Here is a 22,970-nt window from a genome sequence, read left to right as displayed (position 1 = left end):
CTGTAGGTCCAAGTCTATTTCAAGGAAAGACTACTCTATATCATTAGTCCCCTTATAAAAGTGGCTGCTATGAATATTCAGTGCATATCCTTGAAAAAAACTGCAACTCAAGAATCCAGAAAGTAAGGAGAAGGACAGTGGGAAACGCGGTATTCTATAGGAAACAAAACTTGCAAAATGCCTAACTGGGCAGCATTCCTCCTGTCTAATAAACTCTTTTGCCCCAGGGTTTCTGGACACTGGAGCATACACATTTCTCCTAATGTGTACATTAGGGTTTTTATCAATTCATAAAATGCCATTTTCCTGAAAACCTTTTTCTACTGAACATTATATGTGTCATAGTTGAAGAATGAAGTTAATATTATTTTTACTTCTTAAGTACAGGCATTAAATTTTTGAAAACTTGGCTTTATAGAATTGTGATTCAGTATTCAGAGTAACTGCTTGATTTTTAAAACTTTCTCAAATAAGTCTTATCTTACAGACTTGGGATGGAATTAATTATGGTTTTTCTTTTTAAAGAATAGAACCTATTGAGAATAAATGCCAGCAAAGGCTACTTATCTGATGAAGGAATTCTCCAAGCACCACCACACTGCTAATTCTAGGCGCTGCAGCTCGTCAGTGCCCTTGTATCCAAGTCCTTTAACTCAAAGCAAATATACCACTGCCTATTGGGCTTAATCTCTGGAACCATAGAAATTATTTGATTCCTTTCAGAAGTTACAAGTTCTTTGAAGCAAGAAACTAAATATCCATTTCTTTTCTCCTTCATTAATTCACAAATATTTCCTCAGGGTTGGAGGTGTAGCTCAGTGGTACAGCACTTGCCTCGCACAAGCGAGGCCCTGGATTTGATCCCCAACACAGGAAAAACAAATTCTGTATCTACTAGAAGACTTGCAAAGTGCCCTACACATAGTAGATACTAAAGGACAAAAAGTTTATGGAAGACATGGCAATGTATTAGATCCTTTCTACCCTTGCCTCTCGGAAATGGGTCATCTCTAGCATCTCTTGGCAAACTTCAGTATCACAGATTTTTCTTTCAGTCATCCAAGATCAATTGTGGCTCATTATCCTGAGCTAAGTAATTGACTGAGAACTATTTTGCAAAGTTAGTGTAGCATCATGAATGAGCAATAAACTTGAATGAAATAAATTTCTAGAGAATGTCTCATGCCAGCCAAAGATTCTCCTAAATGCCACACTGGAAGTTACCCGTGAAAATAATAAAGATGTGTCTTTGACTCCTCTTGGGTCCAAAGCTCCTTGGGGGCAGGCACTAAGTCTATTCTATTTTCTACTCAAAACCTAGTCCTAAGCATATGTGAAAGGAAGAACTGTGTAGCAACATATATATATATTTTTAAGAGTAGGAAAAAGTTATTGAGAGAAAGATAGCTTCTGTCTAAGAGAGACAGAAGGGGGACCGGAAAATGGGTTGACTGCTCACCCAACTTCTCAAAGGTGTTTTATGGGACAAAGCCACGAGGTGAGGCGGGTTCAAGGTGGGACAAAACTATAATCAACTAGTAAGATTACAAGTACAGTCGCTTAGGTAATATTTGATCCAATGAGAAATCACAAGGTGGACAAAACTATGAACAATCAATAAGATTATGACAAGTATAGGCACTTAGATAATATTAATTAAATGGGGATCCAGTGGGGAAACAAGTCACAAAGCAAGTGTACAAGGAATGAGCAAGGATTTTTGGTGGAAAGGGGTGGGTCAGGGATCTTTCTTGGAAGATCTTTGTCCCCCACCCAGGTGACTGATGCCTATTTAGAATATCAATCACTGCTACTCATCCTTAGGGAAACCACATGGGTGTGGTAGTTTCTCTTTTACAATGCTGGCTTTCAGTGAATGTGTATTGATTGTCCTCCATGTTGGTTCCTCTACTGTCCTCCATGTTGGCTCCTCCTGTGCTGACCCTATCTAACTGCCTACAAGATATCTAATTAACTTACCTATCTACAATATTACCCCCCTCTGAAGAAGTACCCCTAATTGCTGTGAGGGAGCAAAAGGTGATGACTGTTCTGGCTACTTCCACTGAAGAGGGTCATAGTTGTGATCAGCAGTCATAGTTACTCTACAGAGGGTCTACCTAAAGGCCTTGGATAGGCACCAGCCATTGTCATCTTGGGTAGGCATGTAGCTTTAAGTTTGGAGGAGGCAAAGCCAAAGAAACAGTAAAGAACACATGGGCCAAATTATAAGGTCAGCAGGATTGCTATGAATATAGCCAACAAGCGTTTCCACCTGAGGAAAATTTTTATTTAACACATCAAAAGCCCTCTAGGAGGGCTCAGCTCACCTGCCAGCACCCTAAACTCTTAACTGGTCCCTGGCCTTGCTCTGATCCTTCCATCTTCCAGACTCTTTGCTCAGGAATTTGATGCCTGGACTGCAGAGGGCAGTGGTTAAGGATGTGAGTTCTGTGGTCAAAACACCTGGGGTTTATCTCATCTCTGCCACTTGTTAGGAAGGCTGGGGCAACTTATGTGTCTTTTTGGTGTCTGGGTTTCATCATCAGGAGAACAGGATGAATGTCTACTGAGCTCAGGGAATAAAATGTTTCTGTTTCTAGTTAATGAAGCAGTTTCAGTGGCAGCAGAGATGCAGATGGTGGTGGTATAGTAGATTTGAGGGGCGCCATGGGATCCTTCTAGATGTCCCATTGGCCAGGCATTTCTAGTTGAAGCAAAATCACTTGGCTCAGCTTAGCGATCATCTCTTCAGCATGTATTTTGAAATTTACAAAAATGCTATTAGGGATTCCAATTAATCAGAATTTTACAGAGTATCCAATTTTTTTTTTTTTTTAGAATATCCAATTTTTATGGCCTAGAGCATTCAATTTGTGTTATATGACTAGGAAAAAAGTAAAATTGAAGGTTTATGAGTTGAAGTTTTATTTTTTCTTGTTTATCATCTTAAATTATTATTTTCAAAACATGGAAATCTCAATCTCTCAACAGGAAAAGAGAGAAAGAAGGAAAAAGAGTCCATAATAGTTGTCTTAGTTACTTTCTCGTTGCAGGACCCAACACCCACACCTTAAAGGAGGAGAGGTTTATTTTGGCTCACGTTTTCAGTCCATCCTTGGCCAGCTCCATGGCAGAAGCAGCACAGTGAAGGGTTTGGCAGAGGACGGCTGCTCTCGTCATGGTGGTGAAGAAGCAGAGTGGAAGAAGGAGCCGAGGAGGAAGCTGCCCTTTCCGGGTCACATCCCCAGGGACTATTCCCCTTCAAACAGTCCCCGCCTCTAAACAGCACATTCAGCCATGGATTCATCAGTAGTGTAAAACATTGCTTTTTTTTCTTTTATATCAGAGATTAAAAAATAAATGCAGGGCTGGGGATTTAGCTCAGTGGTTCTGCCGCCTGCCTTGCAAGTGCAAGGACCGGAGTTCAATCCCCAGTACCAAAATATAAATAAATAAATAAATGCAAAAATCTACTTATTTTCCCCCATTTTGTCACTCTTCAGATCAGAAGAGAATGAGCAATACCTAAATACTAACATGTATTGAGTACTTACAATGTAGCAGGTACTATGCTGAGTGTTTAAAATAAATTACTTAATACTATAACCCTATGGGCCATGTCATCAGTAAGGAAACCAAGGCAAAGAAAGCTCAAGTCTTCAGCTAAAGTTCAGCACACTGAGCAATAGCTCTGACAGTGCCCATTAAGATGCCCTAATTACATTGGGGTTGCTTCCTAGATTTTGATATTATACAAGGGATCCATGGGATTCCTGTGTAGCCAAACACACCTCAACTGAATTTAGATGATGACTTTTTTGGTTATTTACATACCAAACCAGGTCAACTAAATAGCAATTCCACAGATAACCAGCAATCACTATTGTTATGGCTGAGCCAAACCTAATCATCTAGAAAAGAATTGGTTAGGTTTTGAAGAATTTAAACTACTCTTGTGAAAGAGCAAAGAGAACAACTCCACTGAAACTGAACTTTAATAAAATCTTAGTAGTCCTCTCTTCCAACATCCAAGTCTCAAGTTGAGTTAAGCAAACTTTCATTGAGTTTACTGATCTCTCACATGTGCAAGCCAGTAAAGTTCACAACTGTTACTCCAGGCAGCTGTGGTTTACAGCATGCCTGCACAACACATTAGCACCAGAGCAAAATGATTAACTTTTGATGCTTCTAACATATGGACCAGACTGTTAGAAGTGGATCTTGAGTTCTATGGAGAAAAATGCACTATTCTAACATGACCCAAATTCCTGGGGAGAAAAGTGTTAAGTTTTGATCTGTCTCTAAGTAGAGAAATTATAATTATAATGGCTTTGTTTCTAATTTATTTGATTTAAAGTGCCTGGGATTATCTTTTAGTAAAGGGTTGGGGAGAATGACCTGAAAGCTCCACTATAAAAAGATTTTATAGGATGAATTAATAAACTGTAAATGGCTTTGAGCCTTTTTCCTCCAATATAACCTACTGAAATATGAAATAGATATGGAAATAAAAGGAAAGAAGCCCTAATTTTAAGTGAGAACATTTTTCTTTTCTATGACTGAGGATACTGGCAGAGAAAAGTAGAAATTTATTTTTCTTGTATTTCTGACTATTTGAAAGTCAAAGCTGCTATATTTGCTATACTTCACTGGATCATGAAAGAAATAAAATGACTCCCAATTGAACTGCCACTTAAAAGTGCACTTTCACTATCATATTTAGCATTTATGCAGGAGCTATTAAATGTGTTGGGAAAAGAGTGGCTCTGATTCACAACAAACACTAACATTCCCAATATTAGAGCTTTTATCACAACTGTTTATTTGCAGTGCCAGTGATTGAACCCAGGGCCTTAGCATTAAGCTACATCCCCAGCATTTTTATTTTGAGACATAGTCTCACCAAGTTCCGCAGGCTAGGCTCAAACCTATGGTCTTCCTTCCTCAGCCTCTCACAGTGCCAGGATTATAGGCACATGTGATATCATGTCCACTAGGACTTGTTATTGAAGTTAATTTTAGGTTCTCTCCCAAGGACCATCCCCAGGCACAGTAGTAAGAGGGCCCCCTAGAGCCAGGAAAGCAGGGCCCCACACTAAGGGGCCCTGAATGAGAAGGCTAGGGGAGGAAATCCCAGACTCTAGTGTCTCAGCGGGGCAAACAAGGTCTTCGAGCCTCAAGATGTTTATCACAAAAAGGATCTTACTCATTTCATAGGCCCTGTAAATACATGAGCGCCATCTCTCAGTATTTTGCAGTAAAGATTCATATGGGACTTTTTCATAATCATTATTCTTCACACTGTGGAAAATCTCTTCTTCATGTCACATTCCTTCACATCCCACAATGTGATTCATAAAACACCCATTGGAAAACACTGGTCCATACTCAAAATAGAGAACATTTTTAAAGAGAGCTGCAGGAACTTTTAAAAAGCTTTTGCCTGCCTTGCAAGCGCTAGGTCCTGAGTTCGATCCCCGGTACCAAAAAAAAAGGCTTTTGCTGGAACCCTGCAAACCCAGAACAATAACTTCTCTTGCACACTGGGAAATAAGCTGAAGTTAAATCTGTACACAACAGAATATTTTATGAGGTAAAGAATCTAGGCCTGGGAGGTTAGCTCAGTGGTAAAGTGCTCACCCAGCTTGTGTGAGGTCTTGGGCTCAATCACCATCACTACACACACACACACACACACACACACACAATCACAATTTTAAGTAAATAAAAATGAACAGGGCCCTGCTTGAGGCCTTGAACAAGTAATAGGGGGGCTTGGATGTCTTCATTAGCACCAACTTGAGGTTTTGCTTTCTCTTCACAGGTGCTAGGCCTGGTGAATAACATGAAGGGAATAGCAAAAGGAAGGGAAGGGGAGGGGACCTACAGTACCATTCTGTCCCAACACCAGACTTTATTTCCTTTGGAGGACCATCAGGAGGGACACAATGGCACTGCTGCCTGTCTGAGAGTAGGAGTGAGGCACATTAGCACACTAGTCAATGTGCAGTAGTAAGCATGTGAAATGTGGCTAGTATGAACTGTGAAGTGTCCCAGATGTAAAGCACACACTATATTTTGAAGACAGTATCAAAAAAGGAAAATACCTCAATAATTTATTTTAGTTACATTTCAAGCAAAATAGTTTTGGTATGAGTAAAGAAGCTAAATCAGCTGAGCATGATGGTGCACATCTCTAATCCCAGACTCTGAGAGGCCGAGCAGGAGGATTGCAAATTCAAGCCCAGCCTGGGTGACTTGGCAAGATGGTGTCTCAAAATAAAAAGGGGGCTCAGGATGTAGCTCAGTGTGAAGGCCCTGGGTTCAATCCCTAGTACTAAAAAAAACAAAGGTCCATGTCATCGAAATTATTCCATTTTTTTATTTGATTTTTTAGAATGTTAGTAGGTACACTGGACAGTGTTGTTCTCAAAAGAGCCAACTGAGAAATTTTATACTGTAGCAACTCAAGAGAAGATGTGGCTGGAGATTAGGGTCCCTTCTAATCTTTCAGGCTTTTCTTAACGCCCATCCCTCTCCAGTCTGGAAGGTGGTCAGAGCTTTACATCGAACCTGCCAGATGCCAAGTCCAGACAGATTGTAGAGGGTCTCCCGACCTACAGTCTGGCCTGTTTATCCCACCATAGCTGATATGGTAGGAGAAATTTCAGGCAGAATTTTTAAAAGCAAAGAAACATTTAAGCTGCTTATGTTTGAACAAAAAGAAAACAGCACTTGTAGAATACAAATCCAAAACCTGAAGGCACTGGGTGGGGATCAGGGAGTCTTTCCAGAGAGGCTCTCTTGGCCCCACAACCACTCCACACGTTCACTGTGCCCTCATGGACCCCAAGGAAGAAAATCCGATTCTCATGGACAAAGGCTGAAAACCATTAAGAAGGGGCCAACAGCCGGGGGGCGTGGCATCTCCTGGGCTGCCAGTCCGTCCGCAAGAGGACGGCTGGGAATCGCGGAGGCTGCAGCAGCGAGGCCGAGGCCGCAGCCTCTTGCGAGCCCGTGCTTTCTGCCACCTTCTGTCCTTTAATCACTCGTGTGAGCCGCTGGCTTCTGGGAAAACGCTGCCCCGCCCACTCCTCCCGGGAAGGGGCCTGCGATCATTTTCAGGCCAGAAGTGACTGAAATCACATCCACATTCTCCATCGAGCGCAGGAGGCCTAATGAGGGCTCCAGCCTTGGCTCTCACGTTCAGAATGTGGGGTTCTAAATGCAGCGCCTTCTGAAGTTGGCAGCTTGTTAAAATAGACCTCAGGCGCTGGCAGGCTTGCAGCCAGCACCATAAATCACAGGATGGACCTTGTTTCTGTTTTGCTGAAAGAGCCCGCCGGCACTACCAGGCAATTCTGTTCACAAATCGCTCTCAGACTCCACCTAGCGAGCGCCTCCTGGGTGCCAGGCCCTGTGCAGGAGCTGCAAAGAGGAGCCGGCTAAATGCATGAGGTCCCTGTCCTCAGGGATTTACTCTCCATCCGTGCCAGGGATTCACACCCAGCCATACACACACACCCGGCCCCACCTGGGCCAGACCAGAAACTCCTGGAGGAGCCCATGCTAGGGCTGTTTTGCAGAAGAGGAGGCTGGATGGAAGGTGTGGTGTGGGGAGAAGTCACTAGAAGGCAGAATTATCATGAGCTGTGAAGTAATGTGACCTGTACTGACTGTATGTTCTGCATATAAATGAAATACACACAGAAGTCCCTGTCTCCTCCTGGAGCTTGTGAGCTCACCATGTGGTCATGTGAGACAGAACTGCTGGCTGGGTAGGTCAAGGGGCTGAATTGCACACTTCTTCTTCTTTTTTTTTTTTTGGTACCTGGGATCCAACTCGGCTCCTTGCGCTTGCGCAGTAGGCAGGGAAACCACTGAGCTAAATCCCCAGCCCTGCACATTTCTGATAGTAGATGAGAAGCCCATGTAATCAAACTATTTCCATTACTCTCAGGTGACCTTCCCAGCCACTACCCTTTCTCTGAGACAAGAATCTGACTTCGCCCATTCTGGGATGGTGATGGCAGAATCCCCAGTTGGAGATGGGCAGCCTTCCAGGAGGAGGTCTGGAGAAAGCTTTTGGGTTCTGGGCTGGTGCCTTGGGCAAGATCTCTGCTACCCCAGACATGTCACCACCTCCGTGGGGCCAGCCAAGACAGACTTTCAGTTTTCTCTCCTAATTCCCCCACCCACACTTTCTGTGAAGAGGGCAGCTCTCTAACCACATCTCAGGCCCATTGCTTAGATGGTTTTAGATATGTTCTGTTATTAAAGATTACTCTCGGTATTGATGTTATTTTTTGAGGTCCTAGGGAACAAACCCAGGAACAAACTCTGTGCCCAAACTCCTAGTTCTTTTTTTTTTTTTTTTTTTTTTTTGGTACCGGGGATCGAACTCAGGTCCTCGTGCTTGCACAGCGGGTGGTGAAACCACTGAGCTAAATCCCTGGCCCTAACTCCTAGTTCTTTAAAAAATTTTTTTTTTAAATTTTGAGACAGGATCTTGCTAAATTGCCCAGTGATCCTCCTGCCTCAGGCTCCCAAGTTGCTGGGATTCCAGGCATGCCACACCCGCTAATTGGTGAGTTTCTTATTTTTAACCTGTATATATTTATTTGAAGCTTCTTTCCCCACTTTCCCCTCCTCTAGGCTGGATGAATGGCTTTCATGGCTCTCAAGCTCTTCTATGGGCTGGCTCCTTGGGTGTGGGGAACAAACGTGAAGGAGAGGGCAGAGCTCCCTTCCCTGACAGGGGACCCACAGACCCTCTTTGGCTGGTCACAAGTGTCCTTGGGCTCCTAGTTAAGGGTCTCACCCTGAACAGCTACCTTAGCTCTTTGTGATCGGTTATGGGTAGAGTTGTGTTCCCCTCAAAATTCCTCTGTTGAAGCCCTCAGTACCTCAGAGTGTGACTGTACTTGAAGGTGGGGCCCTTAAAGAGATACTAAGTTAAAATGAACCCTTTAGGGTGGGCCTTAATCCAATCTGACTGGTCCTCTTGTTAGAAGAGGTGATTAGGACACAGACAACATACAGGTAAAAGAATTATAATAACCCAAGCAATTTTGGAAAACAAAAAGTTAGATGACTCACTCTACCGGGCTATAAGACTTACTACAAAGTTGTAATAGTCAAGACAGTGTGGTATTGGTGAAGGGGTAGCTACACAGATCAATGAAACAGACCCACATGTAATAAGTGATTTTTTGCAAAGGTACAACAGCAATTCAATGGCGAAAGGACAGTTATTGTAACAAATGGTTTTGGAACAACTGGACATATTTATGGAGAAAAAAATGAATCTCCACCTTACCTTATATAAAAATTAACCAATCTGGACCCTAGATCTAAATCCAGAATGTAAAAAAAATTTTTTTTTGTGCTACTGGGAATCAAACTCAGGACCTTGCACTTGCCAGGCAGCCGTGGTGCCACTGAGCTAAATCCCCAGCCCAGAATGTAAAAATATTTGATGAGTATCTGTTCACACACAGCTAAGTACACAGACTCCTTGAGTACACGCTGGGTCTCACTGGGCAGTCTTTAGCAGCCCTGCTCAAATTTTCCTTTCTCATCCTGATGCTGTTCTGCTCAGAGGTCACCCTGACCACCTACAGCGGTTCAGATCAGCATCCTGAGCATCTTCATTCAGCTCTGTAGCCAGCTATCCCTTTCCCATTGTCCTTCCTTCTCACACCCTCCCTCGGCCCTTTGAGTGTCGTTTCTTCCATGTCCCATTGTTATTATTTACATCTAGATGTCCCCCTAAAGCCTCATGGGATCAGAGGCCAGACCTCAGGAAGGTGACTGGACTACAGGGATATCACAGCTGATTTGCTCTTAGGAGGCAAGGCTGGTCATAAGAGGCAGGTCACTGTAGGTGTGACCTGGAAGTTTCTATCTCCCTCCAGGCTCCTTCCTTGACGCTCTGCTTCCTGTCTGTCATGAGGTGAGCAGCTTTCCTCTTTGAAGACCCTTCCACCATGCCACTTCTGCCTGGTGCCTGCCACCTATGCAAGGACTGAAACTTCTAAAACACGAGGCAAAATAAATCCCTACTCCTTTAAGTTGTGGGTGTCACAAATTTTGTCCCAGTGATGAGGAAAACTACTAAGATACACATTCCATTAATCATCTACTTCTACCTCTCTCTCTTTTCAGTGCTATAGACCCTGGCTTAGAATGCCTCATTACTCCCAGACTACACAATTTTCTCTACTCTCCTATTTAAAGTATCTTCCAAGAAGCTTTTCTTCATCAAAAGCCTTTCTTCATGTTATCCCATGACATTTCCCTGACTATTCTTCTATATTCACTTGTATAGATACAGTGTTTACATTGCCACATTTATTGATTCATATACCTCTTCAAAATTTACATACTTTGTCATCCTTTACTCATTTTTTAATTTGGCACTATCTCTGACCATTCTGACTGCAATTGTCTTGTATTTCTTCTAGAAAATACCTCCACACAGCACCATATCTGAACAGATTGTAAATCCATAATTATCTGGTAACTGAGAAACATGCTCAGGTGAAGCAGGAAAAAAAAAGGCCTCATGTGAGGGGGACTCACTTCCCAGGGCTCCCTGATGGGACTGGCTCATTTAACGTACATTCAGAAAGAGCCAGACACTTGTCCCCATTTGTGGCCCTGAAACTGTGTCACTTACACTCAAGGGATCTGCAGGACCCCTTTGCTGAACTGTCAGGATAGAGGAGCAACTATAAATGGAAACTCCAAGAGGTGACTGCCAACAGGCTCCTGCTTTAGGGCTCAATGCCATCAACTTCGGGAGTGACAGAATCAAAAATCAGACCACTGGGCCGGGGATTTAGCTCAGTGGTTCCACCGCCTGCCTCACAAGAGCAAGGACCTGAGTTCGATCCCCAGTACCAAAAAAAAAAAGTATAGGTGTTAAAGTGCTCTAAAGATAAGATGGGGCTCATCCTGCCCCCCTCCAAATAAAAAGGAGCAAATAAAAGTCAAGAAACACTTCAGTGTTGATTTTTACTGCAAATCAAATCTCAAGGGGGAGACTTGTGACTTCTTGGACAGGACGCAATGGTAGCAAAACTCAGTTCCAAGGTTCTGAAGCAAAACTAGGTTTTGACATTCAGAGAATGTTCTACTCTTATTTTCCCCCAATTTCTAACTCCTTTAAAACTCCAAACTCCTATTTGGAAATCAGAATTCATGATGCAAAGAACTTTTTAAGTTCTTTTGGAAACTTCTCATCCCTCTTTGAGCCTTTTTAACTTTTTCTCTACTTTACTAGGGAAGTGGAATATTCCCCAAATAGGAATGTATGCCATGAAACCTTGTTATCATATCTTTCCTTTTAATGTTTTTCCACCTAGATCATTCAGTTGGAAAAGTCCCAGCTGAAGGGTTACAAAGTAGTGTTGTTGCTATATCAAATTTTCACTGTAAAAATCTCCTGAAGCTTTCCAGTCAGTACAAAAGATTGCAAAGAATATTTCATTACATCTGAAAGTGTTCATCTGTAGGCAAAAGGGAAGATGGGTCAGCATGGGGAGAAGAGAGAGGCCATACTGACGGCTACCTCAATGTACCCAATCATCCCTCACCAAAGCCTTGGGCTGAAGGTGTCCTTCAAGCAGAGGCATTGCCTCTACCAGAAGAAGCCCCTGGTGGGAGGGGCTGCAGAAACCAGGAAGGAGCCCTTCCTCCTGGTCCCCTGGGCCTATGATTTCACTGCACACATTCAATCTCTCTGGTGCTCTGAAATGTACATGCATAGAAAGTAGGGACAAGAAACAGAAAAATGCCACATGGATATTTACCTCTGATTGAATATCATGGTTACTGCTATGGTTTGGATCTGGTCCATACATCAAAGGCTTGGTGCCCAGCTTGGCACTATTGGGAGATGACAGACCCTTTTAGGAGGTGGGGCCCAGTGGGAGGTCTTTAGGTCACTGGGGTCATGACCTTCAAGGGGATTATGGATCCCTAGTCTCTTTCAGAAAAGAGAGCAGTTCTGTTTTACCACACAATCTTGCTATGATAGTCTGGTCTCTAAAAGTTTGGTCCACCATGATATGTGCCTCATTGAGGCCCACAGCAGCTGGGTGAACTGAGCATGGACTGAAACCTCTAAAATTTAAGCCAAAATAAACCTTTGTCTGTTAAATTACTGATCTCCGGGACTTGTTCCAGTAATGGAAGCTAACACAGCTGCACACATATACAGAGGTTGATCCTTACAATCTTGATAAGAAATTAAAATAAGTCCTAAATACTTCCTTTTGCTATCTGTTAGTGATAGGAGTATTACCTGCCCAGGAGCCCAGATAGGAAGATAACTTGACAGGAAAATCAGCCTGGGGCTTTCTGATGACTGTCTTCAAGTATGATTTTGTTTTGTTTTGTTTTTTGGTACCGGGGATCAAACTGGGGACCTTTCACTTGCAAGGAAGGCGATGGAACCACTGAGCCAAATCCCCAGCCCTGTCTACTAGAAAACTTAACTGGAAAGGATTTGTCAATAACAAAATGAAAGTTTTTGTTTGTATTTTAAAGGGCCTTCCTTACTTTTTGGGGAAAAAAACCTCCACATTACTGTGAATTAGAATGTACATGGAAAAAATGTACAAAGCTTAAATATTCAATATAATGACTACTATACAGCAAATAACCATGAAGCTCCCATGGAGATCAAGAGCCAGAGCATCAAAACATTGCCAATACCTCAAAGGGTCTTCTTTTTTCTTTTTTTTTCATAGCAGGGGATTTTAATACCCCATTTCACAAAGAGACAGATCAACTAAACAAAAAACCAATGAAGAAATTTCATAGTGAACCACACCCCCCAAAATACACGGGGCCGGTGGATATACACAGAGAATTTCATCCCTCTGCAACTGAGCACACACTCTTCCCAGCAGCACATGGTACACTCCCCAAATAGACCACACACCAGCCCACGAAGCCTGCCCAAATAAATACAAAAGAAAGAAAAAAATGACCTCATGCATACCATCAGACAACTCAGAAACATCAATCAACTCCAGAAAAGGCTAAAGCTCCTGGAAAATTAACAATATACAGTTGTGCTTTGGTTCATGACCTTAATTTGCTCCATGATTCTAGAAAAGAACTACATTTGTGTTCATGGAGGAAAGATGGCTGCAGTCATCATCATCCAATACAGAGTTTACAGACAAAAACAAAATTTTACCAAATACTTCCATTTTTGAATGAAATTGTTCACAAGAAAAAGCATTCATGAACCAAGGTACCACTGTACTCCTAAACAACCAATGGACCACAGAAGGAATCAAAGAAATTTTAAAATTTCTGGAAGTTAATGACAATGACAGTACAGGAATCCACTACTGGACTCTTCAAGTTTAGGGTTAGCAGCCCCCAAAGCCTCCCAACTTTGAGCTTTTTCATTCCTCTCTCCAGTTCATTCCCCAAAGGGGCATGTAAAGTAACTGCCCATAATATCTATGCTCATTGCACTAATCCAATTTACTTTTTTGTTTCTGTTTTGTGGCACTAGAGATTAAACTCAGGGCCTCCCACATCCTAGGCAAGAGCTTTGTCACTGAACCACACACACTAACACACACACCCCATTTTCATATTTTTATTTTAGAATAGGACTTTACTAGATTGCCCAGATTGGACTCAAACTTGTAGTCTTCCTGCCTCAGACTGCTGAGTAGCTGGGATTATAGGCATGCACCACCATGACCAGCCCAATTTACTTTTAACAATTAGTTAAGGGCTTGAAGCAGAATAAACAAAAATAAAAACGATGACAAAAAAGTTTCTCAAGTACTAAAGATATTAGCATACTCTTTTCCAGAACACCAGGATGTGTGGGACCCTGCTTCTAACAGGAAGGTACAGTCATTTTCCCCATTGTAAGGGGCAGGCATCTGCCTGAGACAAATATTTCAGCCAAAACAGCACAATTTACTTTGGTCCAGTGAGGTTTTCCCAACTTCAAAATATAATTAAAAAGATAGATATGGATGTTTTGTTTGTGACAGAATCTCACTATGCAGTTCAGGCTGACCTTGAACTCATTGTAGCCCAGGCTGGCTTTGAATTTTTGGCAATGCTCCAGCCTCAGCCCCCCAAGTGCTGGGATTATAGGTGTGGGCCACTGCGCCTGCCTTAGATATGGATGTTTCAAAAGTTAAAAGCTTAGGGCTGGGGATTTAGCTCAGTGGTGCTGCCACCTGCCTCGCAAGCACAAGGTCCTGAGTTCAATCCCTGATACCAAAAAACAAAGGTAAAGCTTAATTAACATTCAACAAAGGATGCATAATCACTTTAAAGCTGAGGTTTGAGGGCAATTATCATGATTAGGAGATAAACAACTCTCAATTCTAAATAGAAAGTGAAGTTAAAAGAAAGATGTAGACCTAGGTGTGGTAGCACACATCTGTAATCCTGACACTCTGGGAGGCTGGGACAGGAAGAACACGTGTTCAAGCCCAGCCTGGGCAACTTAGTGATTTAGTGACACCCCGTCACAAAAAAATAAAAATTAAAATAAAAAATTAAAAGGGATGGGATGTAGCTCCATGTGAAGGACCTGGTTCAATCCCCAGTACCACAAAAAAAAGGTTCAAGTTGCTTAATGGTAGTTTTGTTACCGCTACAGGCCCCTTGTTTAAACAGCGGCTTGTCACCAGAAGCTGTTCCTTAAGTGTTTGTTAATTGAGTGCAAGTTACCAAGGTAATTGTCCATTGTGGAGACACCAGCAAGTTACAAAATTCATCTTGACACAGCCAGGTTTTAAAATCCAGAGCACCATGTAAGGGAGGTGCTGAGGGCAGGCATGGTGGCCCACACCTGTGATCCCAGCAATTGGGAGTCTGAGGCCGAAGGATCACTGTGAGTTCAAGGCCATGGCAGTATTTAGGCCCTCGGAATAAAACAGAATCGCACCACTAGGTTTGGATGTTTATGTATGACTTAATTATACTCAAAATGTGTAGAAAATCAACTTTAGGATCTCAAAAGAAATCATTATGCATACAATGTAGGATACAAAGCAGCTTGTCCAGATATCACGTTTGTTTCTAGTCTTTTTTCACTTGGAGTGCAATGTGAAGGTAAGATTCAGAAAAAAGTTACAAGCTCTTTGTGAGAAAATGAAAAAACAGAAGTGGCAGCAGAGGCTCTTTGTTCCCCTTCCTTCCCGCGGTAAGCGGGCTCAACCAGGGCTGCGGGTCGCAGCTCAGCCTTGCCTTCTGCATAGCGCCACCTTGTGGCCCCGGATGTGAAATTGTTTTTATTCACAGATTGAAAATCCAGTTGAGAACAGATTTGACAAGTCATTACTCTCATTTACAGAGAGTGTAAATGCCAGCTGAAGAGTCATTTGGACAGATTTTATTTGAGAAAGTACACCTCCTATTTACAATGGCTGTGTCTTTACCTCTGCACAGAGTTGCCTGAGGAGGAGCCTGTACCCCGGAGTGTGGGGAAACACGGGCGAGCCCTGCCCACACCTGCCCAGATCTCCCAGGGGAACATAGTGAATTAAATCCTGCTGTACTCAAGGGGGATCTGCAGAGGAAGCTGGCAGCAGCCTTCTGATGGGCAGCCTACTACTAGCTTTGTTTACAGGAGCATATCTGAAGAAAGTTAAGAGCCTGGTTTCAACCTTCCTCCTGAGAATAGATGAAGCAAAGGTTGTAGCTTTTTTTCTCCCTTAGTCTTTTCTTTACTCTGCATGTTGTTAAAAATCATACTTGGGCCAGGCATAGTGGCACACACCTGTAATCTCAGCATTCTTGGGGGGCTGAACCAGAGGATCACAAGTTTGAGCCCAGCCTGGGCAAATTAGCAAGGCCCTGTCTCAAAAAAAATTATTTTGGAGATGTATCTCAGTAAGAAGGCCCTGGGTTCAATCCTCAGTACTGGAAAAAAAAGAAAAAAAAAAACAAAAAACAGACCTGGCAGTCACTTTCTGTTAGCATGTGCCAGTCCCGTGCTAGAACAGCACCAATGGTTTTAAGAGGAATGTGAGAAGAAAATCATAGTAAAGAGGTTTCTATCTCTTTTTTAAAAAAAAGCATAATCACAGCTGTTTCCAGACACAAAGTCCTTGAGAGCAGAGCTTTGAGAAGACTGCCCACAGCAGCAGAAGCCCAGGAAAATCAGAGGAGTTCCACTCAAGTAGAACCCACTTGGCAAAACAGCGAAGGCTGGAAGTTCTCCAGTCCAGTCCCTTTCTTCCTTCCTGGCCTGAGGGCTGATGGAGCAGTGACACAGAGGTTGACTGTCAGTAGGTGAGGCCAGGTGTGTTCCAGCTTGGTTAGGAGTGTGGTGGGGTGGGGTGAGAGGGGGGTGAGTAGGAAGTAGTTAAGCAGGAAGTTGGACCAGCCAACCCCTGAGATTAGATGACCACTGGTCCACAACACTTTTCATTTGGAATCATACAAGAGTGGAAATAGTCTTCCCAATAATTCTAGGTAAACTGAGACTATCCTAGAATGCTTAACATGAATTAATGATAATATATGGCTTTATAAATGGAAGGAAAAAGAGGCAGGCAAAGGAAATGACAAGTCTAAGAGTTAATGTTATGGAAAGTGTACACACATTTCTACTGTGTGGTTAAATTACAAAAGAAACAGTCACTCTTCTTTTCCTGAACTCATCTAGACCCTTAACCCTACTTAAGGAAGTTCAATGTTAGGAGCACGGCTATGGCAGTATTTAGATCCTAACTGGAAACATGACCTGAACTCGACAAGCATCAGGACCAGACTGCCAGGGGTTCCCAGGTACCTGTTTTGGTCAAAGGGATTGAGAAGAGTTGTTGAAGAAGCTTGTTTTCTGATGTTCGTAGGACTACAACCACATCAGCAGGGAGGGTGTCTCTGTTTTTCTCAAGAACCCCAGAAGCGTCATATAATACCTGCAACATAAACAGCAAATGACAAGTTACCAAGGTAACTGTCCATCCTGGAGACACCAGCAAGTTGTAAAATTCATCTTTACACAGATTTTAAAATACAGGATACCAGATAAGGAAGGCGCTGGAGGCATGGTGGCACACACCTGTAATCCCAGCCCTCAGGAGGCTGAGGTTGAAGGATCACTGTGAGTTCAAGGCCAGTTTGAACTGCAAAGAGAGACCTTGTCTCAAAAGAGAGAACAAAAACAAACAAAGGAAGGCAAAACAGACAAGGGGAGAAAGTTTTAATTGTGACAGGTCAACTTAGCTTCTTGTTCAGTTGTTTTTGAAGAAAAGGATCCTATCAAAGATATTTCACATTAGAATAATTATTAAAATATATTGAACACTTACTATGTAAGAAGCATCCACCCTATGAAGGAGACACTATTATCTTCATTTTACTGGTGGGCAGGCAGAGACTTGAAACGAGATTGAATAATGTAAGTGGTAGTCAGGCATCAAACCTATGCAGCTGGGCTCCATTCTCATAACCAGCAAACTCTCACAGCTGTCAGGTGTACTCAGGGGATCTGAGCAATCTCTCAAGGATTCTGGCCTGAACAGAGGGGATCTAGCTCAGAGAAATTTTAAGGAATATCCCAAAGAATCCCTTTTACAAATAAGAATCCCTTGTCTACAAATAAGTTTTGGGGTTTTTTTTTCAGTCTTGGGTTTGAACCCAAGGGTGCTCTACCACTGAGCCACATTCTCAGTGCTTTTTTATTTCTTATTTTGAGACAGGGTCTTGCTAAGTCTCTAAGTTTCTCTTGCTGGACTCAAACCTGGGATCTTCCTGTTTCATTCTCCCAGAGTGCTGGGATTGCAGGCATTACAAATAAGTTTTAAATGACAGGTGGATTCAGCAATGGATATAGAGTCCAGAGAAAAAGAAATCTGTTATGGTTTAGATCTAGACTGTTTCCCCAAAGCTTCATGTGTTCAGAGGTAATTGGAACATGGGGGCACTGTACTCACCAGTGGATTCACCCACTGATGAGTTCATGACTGAGTATGTTGTTAGGAGGTGGGGCTTTGTCAGAAGGGGTGGTCATTGGGGATGTTACCTGGAAGGGTGTATCTCTCTCCTTGGTTCCTCCCTTCACTCTCTACTTCCTGGCTCCCATGACATAAGCAGCTTTCTTCCACAATTGGCCCTTCCACCATGCTGTTTCGGCATTTGAGCCTGCCAACCACGGACTGAAATTTCTGAAACTGTGAGCCAAGATAAACCTCTCATCCCTTAAACTGTGGGTATTGGGTATTGTATCTCAGTAACAGAAAAGTGACTAAGAGATTTTGATACTGGGAGTAGGGCTGTTGTTGTGATTACCTCACTATGTGGTACAGAAGCCTTTGGAACTGGTTCATAGGAGGAGTTTAGAAAGGTTTGGAGATGCCAGCTAGAGCCCTAGAATGTTTCAGACAGAGATTAATGGGAGATTCTGGTCAGATCTCAGAAGAAAGAATGATGACAGTAATGTACACAAAAAAGATCAATCTCAGGAGGTTTTAGTTGGGAATAAGGATTCCTTTAGCAATTCAACTCCAGGCCATGTATGTTATGCTCTGGTGGAAAATTTGTCTACACTTTGTTCATTTCCTGAGACTGCAGGAGACGGAGATTAAGGAAGACAGACTAATCAATATGGTGGAAAAAATTTCAAGAAAACTCAATATCGGGGCTGGGGATTTAGCTCAGTGGTTCCGGTGCCTGCCTCACAAGCGCAAGGTCCCTAGTTCGATCCCCTGTACCAAAAGAAAAAAGAAAAAGAAAACTCAATATCTGGGCTGTAGCATGGATACAGCTTCATGTTTCTAGCAAGATCTATAGTGAGCAAATGGCAGAGTTCAAAGATTTAAAAAGTACTCAATTTCTTTCTTTTTTTTTTTTCTGGTACTGGGGGGTCGAACTTGGGACCTTGTGCTTGCCAGGCAGGCGCCAGAACCACTGAGCTAAATCCCCAGACCTAAATTTCATCAGAGAGAAAATGCCTGCAAAGTTGGGGCACTGGTGATCATGGTTGCTGAAAAGATTAGCATTAAAAAGAAGCCAAGTGCTTTGCATCAGGATAACAGAAAAGTTGCTTTGAGGGCACTTCAGGAATCTGCAAGACCCTGAGCCTCACAGGCTCAAAAATGCAAAAATAAAAGATCTTACTTTGAGAAGAGAGCCCCAGGGCCTCCTGTTTAAAAAGATCTGCCTAGGGAACTTGTTCCCTGGGATTCATTTCATAGTGTTCAGCCATCCAGGCACTCAGAGATCTCTTCAGTCTGGGCCAATAGTGCTTGGCTACTGCTTGAACTGGTGTACCTTGGCATTATCCGGGTCTTTTTACAGGCATGCTGGTTTTACAGGAATACAGGATACAAATGCTCTGGTGTCAGGGAGGCTACCACTCAGATTTCAGAAGAAGCCTGGGAAGCCAAGCTGTATGTTCCTGCCTGAGAAGGCAGTATGTGAAGCTGTGAGAGTAAAGCCAAAAGTTCAGTGAAGACCTTAGGAAGTTGGAGACACCACAAATATGGAACATCTACTAAGAATGCCACAGGCAGTGAGGAAAGTTACCCTAAGGAGAAGCCATGAGGCTGCAACTGGTAATGCCATAGAACTAAGTCCAAGCCCTTTGGACTTCATATCTCACTGCAACTTGTCCCAAGTGCTGGATATGGAACCATAAGATTTAATGTTTGTCCTGCTGGGTTTTAGTCATGCTTTGGTCCCAGTCCTTTTTATCCCCCTATTTTTCCTTTTTGGAGTGGGAATGCTTACCCTGTGCCATTGTATATATTCTGATTTTTCACAGGGGCTCACAACTAAAAGTTTACCTTCAGTCTCAGAGGAGACTTTAGACTTGGACTTTTCAGCAATGCTGAAACTGTTAAAACTTTGGCAACTCTTAGAGATGGACTAAATGCTTTTTGAATAAAGAGATGTGCATGAGTCTTTTGGGGGCTGGGGAAAATGTTATGGTTTAGATTTGGAATATGCATTCATGCATTCAGAGATGGGGCTTTTGGAAGGTGACCAGAACATAGGGGCACTGTGTACATCAGTGGATTAATCCACTGATGAGTTTGTAGCAGAGTGTGCTGTTAGGAGATGGGGCCTAGGTCACTGGGAGTGTGAGCTAGAAGGGTGTATCTTCCTCTCTGGCACCTCCCTTCTCTCTCTGTCTCTGCTTCCTGGCTGACATGACATGAGCAGCTTTCTTTCACAGCTGGCCCTTCTACCATGCTGTTTCTGCATTTGAGACTGCCAATCATGGCCTGAAACTTCTGAAATTGTGAGCCAACAATAAACTTCTCATCCTTTAAGTTGTGGATGTTGGACACTGTGTCTCAACAATGAGGAAAGTGGCTAATACAGGATCCTATAAAGGGGAGGAAGAAGAAAGAAGGAAGAGAGAGCTGGGTAGGAAAAATGGGTGTAAAAGGAGAACAGGAGGAGGACAATAGGAAACAGAACAGAGTGGTGGATCAGGGTAAGGCTCAGTATCTCAGACTTGGAGGACATTAAGATGCAGTCAGATACCAGTGTTAAGGCAAATGAAGTAGTTAGGGGCAAAAATTGGATTGCAATTTATAACAAGGATCCAAAATACATAGCATAAAATACTATGTGGAGAGAAACACAATCCCCTCTCCTTTTATGAGAATTACCTTTTGGCCAACATCTAGTCAGGCAAAATTAGTTTCAATACTATGATATGAATATGAAATATAGTTCTGACACACCTTGTATCGACAAAATAATCTCCAAAGCCTTGTATTAAATTCCTATCCATTTTCTGGATCCAGAGCCTCAACAAACCCCACAGGAACCAATTAGCCATAATTCAGTTGGCTTCTCTGGGAGTTTTAGGAGCAATAAGTTTCTGGCTACAGAACTAGAGAATTCTGTGAATCACTAATCTGCTTCAGAACTTGAAATTGAGACTGAAACATAATGTATGAGAAGTGGAAGTTTCAGTTAATGTTGTAAAAGCTTAACATCCGGGCGGTGCAGTGAAATTCTTCCCCCTTCATCTGGACCTTTCTGGTGGCATGTAGATGTATGCTTAAGGTGCTAGCAACTGAGCCCCACTGTGCTGTTAACCCTCCTGCATTACTCAGGCATCTCCAAATGACTTTAGAATGTCAACATTCCCTGCAGAACACTGTGAAGCCTATAATATGTTTTCTCTCTAGAGAGCTGTCATTTTGGGGCCAAACTTCAGGTGAGCAGCAGATGGCGACTCTGTGGGCCACCCCAGCAAGATACTGCTTCTATGCCAGGGCAGCTTTCAGTGAGCAGCAGCACTGAGATGGTTTGAGAATTATGATTAGAGGTTCAAGAATAGTTAAACGGAGAACAAAATCTACAAGCAGCTTCATGAGTGGCACCAGCAGGGCAATACAGACATTCACTCTGCAAAACTCAGGTCGTGCAACGCCGCTCACCTCACCTTTCCAGCGTAGTGCTGAATGCCAAAGCACAGCCCCACTCCTTTGGGCCTCCAGAAGTACTTGCAACGGAGATTATCTTCAAACTTATCTGTATGGATTTTCATGTTGGAAAGTTACAATATGAATTGTTTGCTTTTTCAAACAAAGACATGCTCCGTGAGCCACGAGAGACCCAGAATAAAGGCTTTCAAACCATCCTGAAGTTACCCCTGCATGTACAAAGGTGTGGAAAGACCGCCTACATGATGGGTGTGTCCGATCTTGCCTTCCTTTAGTTCTTCAGTGTCATGTTCAATGTCAAGCTGTGCCCAAAGATGGCATGTTTGGCTTCCTCTGACAACTCCAGCATGGATGCTAATGGTAGCACAGGCCCTGTCAAGTAGCTCTCAAACCATGTGGATGTGGCGCAGAAAGCAGACAGCAAATTAACCTTAGCAAATTGTGACACCATATATAAAAGAAAACCACTGAGGGTGACAATTTCCCCTCCTAGAAGTGAATCTCTCCCACAAATCAATTTTCCAAGAATAAAGTTGAAACCTTCTGTACCTGGCTCACACTGGTTTTTGTCGTAGTTGACAGGAGAGAAGGGCCTGAGGCTCCCCATGAGCTACTTTTTGCTTTTCTTCCATTGCTACCTCAAACGTCCCCAGCGTAGCTACATCAGGCTCCCACAGCCACTCCAAGAGATACGTGCTTGAGCTGCAGCAGGCATCACGCACAGACCTAGCCCAGAGGACTCTGCCCTGCAGCCTGTCTGGATGATTCTACCCCTCTGCAGCCCTTCTCAATTAGGTCAAGGGGCCCCTTCCTACCTGTAACCAAAGTCTGATTCTGCACATGCACAAGCCCACCATCTTTTCCTATGTAAGCAACCTCCCCATATCCTTAGTGGTTTCAGTCCACACACGGAAGTATAGGTCCTAGAAAGACTCTTCAATGGCCTATTTTTGCCTACTCATGACTTGTATCTTGCATTAGAGCATGCTGAACTGGTATACTAAGAGCTGGTAACACCAAAGGCCACTGGCACTGAAAGCAGCTAGCAGCTGAAGTTGATCATGCCAAAAGTTGTTGGCATCAAAAGCTGCCAGCAGCAAGGGCTGGTAACACCAAAGGCTGTTGGTGCCAAAAGTTGCCAGCAACTGGGGCTTATAACACTGAGGAAGGCTCGCAGCAGAGAATGGTGGTGAGCAACAGAGAATTGCTGGGAGCCACCAACTCCAGAGGCAAGAAGAGTTCCTGAGACCTGGTGGTTCAAGAAGCAAGAAGGGCCACTAACAGTGAAAGTGCTGATAGCCACTGTTAAAAGCTCCGAGCTTGCTGTGGTTTATATCTAGATGTCCCCACAATGCCTCCTGTGCTTATAGGTAGGGCTTTAGGGGGGTGATTGGATCATGGGGTGTGATACTCACCCATGGACTAATGTGATGTTGGGAGGAAGTGGTCACTGGGGTGTGGCCTGGAAGGGTCTATCTCCCTTCTGCCTCCCTTGATCCCTCTTTCCTTCCTGCCTGCCTGCCATGAGCTGCTTCTCCTGTGATGCTCCTCTGC

At 43.2% G+C, this 22,970-nt stretch overlaps 1 protein-coding gene across 1 annotated transcript in view; it reads right to left on the bottom strand.

The window, feature by feature from the left end:
• The window catches only part of Myo3b (myosin IIIB), a 405,667-nt gene that overhangs the window by 186,916 nt on the left and 195,781 nt on the right, over nucleotides 1-22,970 (bottom strand). Inside the window, exons 21-22 of the mRNA XM_087200133.1 lie at nucleotides 21,416-21,504; nucleotides 16,799-16,928 (exon numbers count right to left, since the gene is read on the bottom strand). Of these exons, the coding sequence (XP_087056259.1) occupies nucleotides 16,799-16,928; nucleotides 21,416-21,504 (219 nt within the window). The remainder of the gene's footprint in view (nucleotides 1-16,798; nucleotides 16,929-21,415; nucleotides 21,505-22,970) is intronic.

The sequence above is a fragment of the Heterocephalus glaber genome, unplaced genomic scaffold, assembly GCF_053883595.1.
Source record: "Heterocephalus glaber isolate CG9 unplaced genomic scaffold, H.glaber_assembly_v1.0 deba00000347, whole genome shotgun sequence".
Lineage (NCBI taxonomy): Eukaryota > Metazoa > Chordata > Mammalia > Rodentia > Bathyergidae > Heterocephalus > Heterocephalus glaber.
Note: the sequence above shows the minus strand (reverse complement) of the source record. Positions and strands in the feature narration are given on the sequence as shown.